The sequence below is a fragment of the Metopolophium dirhodum genome, chromosome 3, assembly GCF_019925205.1.
Source record: "Metopolophium dirhodum isolate CAU chromosome 3, ASM1992520v1, whole genome shotgun sequence".
Lineage (NCBI taxonomy): Eukaryota > Metazoa > Arthropoda > Insecta > Hemiptera > Aphididae > Metopolophium > Metopolophium dirhodum.
Genome location: NC_083562.1, coordinates 27739892 through 27749428, shown reverse-complemented (window position 1 = coordinate 27749428; position 9537 = coordinate 27739892). Strand labels below are relative to the sequence as shown.

General features: G+C 28.1%; 1 protein-coding gene across 2 annotated transcripts; it reads left to right on the top strand.

Annotated features, from left to right (window-relative positions):
* LOC132941375 (coatomer subunit beta') lies at positions 1-8119 on the top strand. Of its 2 annotated transcripts, XR_009664157.1 has the most exons (13): positions 1-181; positions 292-450; positions 1461-1653; positions 1950-2297; positions 2364-2526; positions 2609-3299; positions 3377-3715; positions 4473-4707; positions 4778-5142; positions 5205-5319; positions 6499-6635; positions 7399-7511; positions 7915-8119. XR_009664157.1 is itself a non-coding variant. In XM_061009408.1 (12 exons), exons 1-12 carry the CDS (start codon positions 179-181, stop codon positions 7456-7458), a joined length of 2808 nt encoding a protein of 935 aa, XP_060865391.1. In that variant the 5' UTR covers positions 1-178; the 3' UTR covers positions 7459-7850. The 2 variants fall into 2 exon arrangements, 1 of the variants encoding a protein (XP_060865391.1); XM_061009408.1 differs by lacking the exon at positions 7915-8119 and having other exon boundaries at positions 7399-7850.
* The last annotated feature ends 1418 nt before the right edge of the window (positions 8120-9537 follow it).

Genomic DNA, 9537 nt, shown 5'->3' with positions numbered 1-9537 from the left:
GCAGCCTGCTGCCGACGACAACATTCAGATTTCGGGGTACGCACACACTCATTACACGAATGCAGATTATAATTTTAATATTTTGAACCCGTATATGTTATTCTCTGAACGATAAAATACTTCACACGGATACTCGACCCGTTGGATGTTCTGAGGCTTTAATTTTAAAACTTTAAAAATGGTGAGTGTACCTACTATAATAGTAGGATATAACTGTCCGGGACTCGGCTACAACACATTTACGACTTCTCCTGAATACTGTGTTTAATCTAATCGTCCGGTATTTTCCAGCCTTTACGTTTAGATATAAAGCGTAAGCTCACTGCTCGGTCGGATCGTGTCAAGTGCGTCGACCTACATCCCAAAGAGCCATGGATGTTGGCATCATTATACAATGGAACTGTTCATATATGGAACCATGAAACAGCTACACTCATTAAATCATACGAAGTAAACCTATACAATGTTAATTAAATAATAGTGATCTTAATACTTCTGTGATTTTTAATGTTCCATTAAAAAAAGTTTGTTTCCATATTAAATTAAAATTCTTGGTATTTAGTCGTACAATTAGTGTCACATCACATGGGGTATGTCTATATATTATCACTTTAAATAAATTTTCACCATAAATCTATGTTTGAATTTCTTTCATAATATTAAAATAAATATTTTTTAATAATATATAATAATGAAAAATAAATAAATATGGATCCTATCATACAAATTTAGCAAAAAAAAACATGAATTAATACTTGATTATTATAAATAAAAAATTATTATCTAAATATAATTGTTTTAATTAGTTATACTTCATATTTCTTTTTATATATTTTTATAAACATATTAAACTCAAGTATCAATATTCAATTGTTAATTGCCATACCTATTATATTTGAAAAAATTATTAATTTATAATTTATAATTTCTAAGTGTTTTTATTATAATAATAACTATTTTAAATATGGGGATAATAATTTTAAACTAAACATTTTAGAAAGTTAATTAATTGTTTTTATAAGTGTTTACTGTTTAACATATAGTTTTTAAAAAAAGGAACTATTCAACTATTATAAAATAACAAATATAATTCATAGGCGATCATAGATTCTTCCGCATGGGGCGGAAATTATTATACGAAAATTGTACACTACAATTTTACAATATTATGCTATACTTTTGAAAATATAAGCTGCTATCAATTATTCAAATTTCAACCAATTTTAAAATTGTTTTTTCTCCATATTATAAATAAATAACTACAAAATGGTTATTTTCAAATTTTAAAGTTTTTTTTTTAGTCCAATAGTCCATAATTTAATAGAAAGGTTATTAGTCATATATTATATTAAAAAAAAAAACTGCATAATATTTTGAATTAGAGCTATTGACTTTCCAATTAATTAATATTATATAATTGTATATGATATATTGTTGATATTCATAATATTTTACATTAGGTATGTGAACTACCTGTTAGAGCAGCACGATTTGTTGCTCGAAAAAATTGGATTGTCACTGGTTCAGATGATATGCAACTGCGTGTAATCAACTATAACACTTTGGAGCGTGTTCATCAACTAGATGCACATTCTGATTATTTACGAAGTATTGCTGTTCATCCTTCCCAACCTTTTATACTTACTAGTAGTGGTACGTATTAAATGTACGGGTGGACTGTTATGTTCTCTCCAATAGCCCATAAGCTATACTCTGTTCAAAATAAGACGATGACCCGGCAGCTGACCTGTGTGCATAGGTGTGGCTTTGTTCCATGGCAGCACCAGATGCGTCGCCATAGTGGGAACGGTATCTGACCGTCGCAGAATAAAAACTGGTCGCCGCCAGGTCATTGTCTTATTTTTAACAGAGTATAGAAATGGAAAATACATAGTTCCCATTCGTTATAGAGGAAATATTTTTATATTTAATTTCTGTATGGTTTATAGATGACATGTTGATAAAACTCTGGAATTGGGAAAAACAATGGGCTTGTCAACAAGTTTTTGAAGGACATACACATTATGTGATGCAGATTATAATTAACCCTAAAGATAACAATACTTTTGCCAGTGCTTCGTTAGATCGAACTGTTAAAGTGTGGCAACTTGGTTCTTCAACTCCAAATTTTACTTTAGAAGGACATGAAAAGGGAGTGAATTGTGTTGACTATTATCATGCTGGAGATAAACCTTATTTAATATCTGGTGCTGACGACAGACTTGTTAAAATTTGGGATTACCAAAACAAAACATGTGTTCAGACATTAGAAGGCCATGCTCAAAATATTTCAGCTGGTAATAAAACAGTATTGACTGTTTTAACAAGTTGTTCCAATTTAAAACTATTTTTTGTCTTTTCAGTTTGTTTCCATCCAGAACTTCCGATTGTTTTAACTGGATCAGAAGATGGTACAGTCAGAATTTGGCATTCTGGTACTTATCGATTAGAATCATCATTGAATTATGGTTTAGAACGTGTATGGACAATCTGTTGCTTACGGGGATCTAATAATGTAGCTTTAGGGTAAATATATTTATTAATATATATTATAAAGTCTATTATAAATTAAAACTCAAAATAGTAATTTTAATTTATGATTTCTTAGTTATGATGAAGGTAGTATAATGGTTAAAGTTGGTCGTGAAGAGCCAGCAATGTCAATGGATGTTCATGGTGGTAAAATTGTTTGGGCTCGTCATAGTGAAATTCAACAAGCTAACCTTAAAGCAATGCTTCAAGCAGAAGGAACCGAAACCAAAGATGGTGAACGTTTACCCATACAAGTTAAAGATATGGGTAGCTGTGAAATTTATCCACAATCAATATCTCATAATCCAAATGGTAGATTTTTAGTAGTATGTGGTGATGGAGAGTATATTATATATACATCAATGGCTTTACGTAATAAAGCATTTGGCTCCGCTCAGGATTTTGTATGGTCTTCTGATTCTGAGTATGCAATAAGAGAAAATTCTTCTACAATCAAAGTCTTCAAGAATTTTAAAGAAAAAAAATCTTTTAAACCAGAAGGTGGAGCAGATGGTATTTTTGGAGGTTATTTGTTAGGTGTGAAATCTGTTACTGGGTTGGCTTTATATGATTGGGAAAATGGTAACTTAGTACGAAGGATTGAGACTCAACCTAAACACGTATTTTGGTCAGAGTCTGGAGAATTAGTGTGTCTTGCTACTGATGAAGCATACTTTATATTACGTTTTGACGTCAATGTACTTAGTGCTGCAAGAGCATCCAATTATGAAGCTGCTAGTCCTGATGGCCTTGAAGATGCCTTTGAGGTAAGTTAACAAAATTACTTAAAATCTTAAATATAGTTAAATTATATATTTATTATTAGCCTTAAATTAAATTTTAGATTTTAGGAGAAGTTCAAGAAGTTGTGAAAACTGGTCTATGGGTTGGTGATTGCTTTATATACACCAATGGTGTAAATCGTATCAACTATTATGTTGGTGGAGAAATTGTCACTGTGTCTCATCTTGACCGCACAATGTATCTCTTAGGATATGTTGCTAAAGAAAATCGACTATACTTAGGTGATAAGGAACTTAACATTGTTTCTTATAGCCTTCTTTTGTCTGTATTGGAATACCAAACCGCAGTCATGAGGAAGGATTTTGAAATTGCTGATCGCATACTACCATCAGTGCCATCCCAATATAGAACCCGTGTGGCTCATTTCTTAGAAAAGCAGGTAATGTGAATACTAAATGATAGATTACTTATGGTTCTTATAAGCATAAAAATATTATGGTTAATTATTTTTATTTCATTATTTAACTACCGATAGATAATTTATGGTTCTTATAAGCCTAAAAATATTATGGTTAACTATTTTTATTTCATTTTTAAACCACCAATAGATAATATTGGGTTGCTTGGCAATCTAAAAAATTAATTTTGTCTACTCCAATCACATTAAAAAGAAACCTCGGCGGCCGATTTGTGCGCAGGGACATGGCTTAACAACAGATGGTTGATCGGTGGGGGTGACAAACGGGCAGTGGTGTGGCGAACTTCATTAACTTATGAGGCACAATAATTTATATAATTAATAAACTATAAATACTTATTTAAATAATTATGTATTTACGTAAATGGTAACTGAGAAAGATTGGCTTAATCTTAGTACACACTTAATAAATTATTATAATATGTGAAATGCCTTTAGTCTCTAAGACACCCACCACCCTTTAAATTGAGGCACGTGCCTCAAATAAAGTCCTTCGTCACGCCACTGCAAACGGGTGTTGCCTGACCCCCGGCCGACGATAACTGGTTGCCGCCAAGGTTTCTTCTTAATTTGAATGGAGTATATGTCATCACCTAAACTACTTAAGTAAACTATATTAGCCAGTTAATGTTTTCATTATACCCATAACAATACATGTATTTGTAATTAGTGTAATCACTAATAGCTTAACTATTTAATTATAAAATTGTATTTTTAGGGTTATAAGAAACAAGCATTGTCAGTATCAACAGATGTTGAGCATAAATTTGAATTGGCAATCCAATTACAAGACTTAGCTAAAGCACATTTACTTGCAAAGGAAGCATCTAGTCCTCAAAAATGGAGACAACTTTCCGAATTAGCTACCGCACAAGCTAATCTTGAATTAGCACAAGAATGTCTTCATCAGGCTCAAGATTATGGTGGATTACTTTTGTTAGCTACATCTTCTGGTATGTATTAGCATTGATTACTCCTATATTATATTCAATTGTTTTAAACTAAATGATTTATCTTATCTAGGTAATAGTGAAATGGTAAAAAAGTTAGCTGAAAGTACTAACTCAAATGGCAAAAATAATATATCATTTCTGTCTTATTTATTGTTGGGCGATTTAGACAAATGTTTACAATTATTAATAGAAACTGATAGATTGCCAGAAGCAGCATTTTTTGCTCGGTCATATTTACCAAGCAAAATGTCATATATTGTTGGGTTGTGGAAAGATTCATTAAGTAAAACTAATGTAAAAGCTAGTGAATCATTAGCAAATCCAGATGAATATGAAAACTTATTCCCTCACTACCAGGAATCATTAAAAACAGAAGTGTATTTACAAGCTGAAAGGAAAAGGCAATTACCAGCTGCTGCGTATGCTAATACTCCAGTAAGCTATTTACATAGTTAAACATAATTTATTCTTTTCTACATGCCTAAATTTATTTTTAGTTGAATCATGAAAGAAATTGTTTAGAAGAAATGAAAGCAGCTGAAACTCAAGAACCGAGTTTTAGTTTAAATGAACAAATTGCTAATATTAAAGCTGAAGTTTTACAAGCCAGCTGTAAGTAAAATGTTATTTGTTTATTATTAGTTATTATTATTCAATATTAAAAAAAAAAAAAATTGTTTTATTCATCTATTAATTACACTATAATAAACGAATAACTAATAATTATTAAATACCAAGCTGAAAAGAATGAAAAGAATTCCACACCCGCATAATATTTTATTTCTCTTAAATATTATGTTCTATTAAAAATAGAACGTTAACATTCAGCAGATCCAATTTTGTGTTTTCAGCTTTAATAAAAGAATGAATTGGTCTATTATTAAGATTATAGGTAAGAACATTTTCTACATTGTTTTTTTTTTTTTTTTTTATGATTTTCAATTTTTAAGTAAGTTATGAATATGTAAAAATATTAGAATAAATTAAGAATGATCATATTATAATTTTTAACTTAAAAATGTTAATATCATAAGAAACTAAAGTACAAGCCTAAGTAGTATTCAGAGTACTCTTAGTTCTAACCTTCGAGTTTGATAATTAATCAATTCACTCTAATATTAAAGCTAAGAAACGTGAATTTACCATGTTGTGGGTTTGTTGCATCCTCTTTAATTAATATTAAGAAATAAATCATGAAACTATACAATATGATGTAATGATGTCCATAACCATCAATGTTTAAAATCCAAAATTATCTTTTTTTTTTTAATAGAACCCCAATATCGTATGTGTCCATAATAGCCAACATTTGAATTCTGTGAAAATTTCATAAGTTAAAAATCAAAAAATCATTTACTTACAAAATTATGAAAAATAACAAAATTTTAATTTAACAAATTTATGTTTTCGACATTTTCCCATTCTTGACAGTTATTTTTCACCAAGCATTTGTCAAAAATCAAAAAATTACCTCTCAAAAGCACCTATTATTTGCTATTTAAAATTGACACGCGATCAGATTGGATCAAGTCTTCTGTTTAAAAAATTGTACACAGATAAAAATTAATGCCATTTAAAATCACTAGTTCTTCAGCTCTGAATTTAAAATATATTTTGGAATACATTAAAGAGTATGTATAGTAAATTACTTATTCAACTGAAAACCTGTGTCAATGGCAGATAATTGTTTAATCGACTAATTGGCACAGAAAATCATTTTTTGAAGTTTAGAGCTTACAAAATATGTAGTCATTAAATATTATATCTCATATGATTGTTTTGAATATTTAGATGTAGATAAGAAACAAGAGGACAACATTTTACCACCACCATTAATTCCTACGAAAATAGTAGATGATTTTGAAGATGTGGATAAAGAATTAGAAGAAGAGCTAGAAAATATGAACTTGGATGATATAGAATCAACGGTAACACATTTTATCTAATCAAATTTATTAACAGTTTTCTTGGTACCTAGAAACTAAAAAAAAATTTTACAAATTGAACTATAAAACACATAAATATCATAATAGTGTTGATAAGATATATTATTATTTTTAGAGATCTGTGTTTTTGTTTTCAAAAGTTAACGTAAAAGTAACATACATTACTTTTAATGTAAAATAAAGATTAAATTCAGGATATCATATTTTCCAGATTTTAACATTATATTATGAGGAGGTTAAATCTGATTAACAATGATGACAGACAATCACATCCAAAATAAATAATAATACAAAACTTTTAAAATATTTTTGTTATCATTGCTTATACTAATATCAGTTATGAAAACTACTATACTCATCTTTGTATAATTGTCGGAATAAAAGTTCCTTGTACTGTTCATTTGTGAAAAATAGAGCTAACAAGTTGTACAATTTGAATGTTTTTTTCCCATATGCTTAATTTATAGTTGAAGGTACAATAATGATGAGTCTTACAACATTTCAAATTGTTATAAGAGTATGATTTTTAAATTTTATACATTATATTTACTTAATTTTATTTTTAGTTCAATTTGCTTTAACCTTGTTATTTAAGGTCATGAGAATGATCACTTATTGGTTTTTATTACTTTTTTTCAATGATATAATTTTTTCATTATTATCATCTAAAATTTTAGTTGTAATTTAATTTGACATGGTTTTCTCGACTGAATATCAAAATAATAATATTGTTAAATATTTTTAGGGCATTAATATTGATGCAGAATTATCTGATGATGACGAAGATGATGACGATTATTCTTGAATAAAAAAATGTATAGTATAATATATTTTTAATATTCTTTGGTAATATATTTGGTGAGTATCCAAAGCCTCAATAAATTGATAATGCAATGGCTTTTAATTGTAAAAATACTATTATATTTAAAGTTAAAATTATATTATAATCTTTGTTTTTATTAATTATATTCTTATTTATGATTTATTTTCACACAAAAACAAGTTGTTCATTCATTCCATTTGTTGTATTAGTGTTATTAATTTAATAATAGTAATATTAAATTAAGGTTTATAATTACAAAAAACCATACTTACATATTTTCTTTTAGTTAAATTATTTTATTTTTTTTTGTTTTAATGAATACAATATTTCTAAAACAGCATATTACTTATATTTTTTAGCATTTTTGAATTTATAGTACTCAAAATGTATTTTATAAAAATAATATGTTTAGTACCTGTTTATTATTTGAAATTTCAGGTGAATGCATTTAATTTCTTGTACAGTATTAAGTCTCAAAATTGTTGACACCAAGAGTATTTGCACAATGATAAAATATTATATTACTCTAACCTAATGTAATATAAATAAGTATATACTATTTTATATTATATTATTATACTGTTACATACTTACTATACTTGTGTGTTTATAGTGTGGAAATATATTTCAATATTTGTTTTTATTTTACATATTTTTATTATAATATAATATAGTCTTTTATGAAAAAAATTAGTTTGAATTTATCAAAATATATTTAGCCATTTATATATTTAATTTTTATTAAATGTATGAGCATCTTCTAAATCAGGGTGGGCCGCATGTGGCCCCCGAAGCCTTTTTTTGTTGGACCCAACAATTAAATTAATTATAACAAAATCATAATATGACTTTGTCATTATTTGGAAGTACGTGTATTTGTTAATCAGCATTTTCTACAATGAATTTAATAAAGTCTAATTCAAGAACCCGTATTCAGGATTAGTCTTTAGAATCTTGCATCATATTAGCCACCACAGGGTGTTAAATTGATACTGAAAAATTGGCTTCTGAAAAACATTGCCAATCATCACATTAATTAATCAATTAATTCTAAATATAAGTAACATAATCTGCAATCTAATAATTTGTGCATTATAAAAATAAAATATAAATAGGTAATAATATAATTTTTTTTGTTGGTGGTCCCTGGTGTTTTTATGAAAGTGTAAATCGGCCTGCTAATTACAAAAGGTTGGAACACCCTGTTCTAAATCATTATTTTCCAACAAAATGCTGTGAACATGTTTTTCAGGCCCACAAAAATAGTATAAAATATTACTCGAAATATAACTACATATTTAGAAATAAAATAATAATTATAACATAGGTGGGGAAGTGGGTACTGTACAGAAGATGTTAAATGGGTGTGTTAATTTTGAATTCAATGATGTATCATGTATCATTGTATACGTAAAACGATTCTGGGCGGAAACTGTGTCAGCCTATAGGATATTTTATATTATATTAATGTTGATATTAGTAATAATAGGTAGGTAAATTGGTACTCACCCAGGGGCGTCCTCAGGGGGGGGGGGGGTGAATGGGGCAGTCTCCCCCCATGACCTCTATTTTTTTTCATAAAACTTTCATAGTTTATCTAATCAATAAAAATAATATTAATCTGTTAATTATACTTTGTTTTTTGTATCTATAACTATGCTTATGTCGGATGCCCTAATGACATTACATACCCCGAGTTAAATCATGTAAAACACCTTGTAATTGCTGTATTTTTATATTTATAATGTATGAAGTTCGGCCCTCCCCCTATAAAAGGGTCTAGGGACGCCACTGTACTCACCTACCTATTATCATAAAACTATCAGTGATTTTTTGGTTACAGTAGGTATGTACTACTACGAGGAACAATTTATTGTATTCATTTAATTTGTTAAACCTAAACTATAAAAATTTGATATTTTATAAATTTTTAAATGCAAAATAATATGATATTTACATTATTTTGACAAATGTTATCAATATTTGAACTCAAAATGCTTAAAAAAAAATTGAGGATATTATATTTTTTAATTTTTCAATAACATCCGTATTCAATTTTTT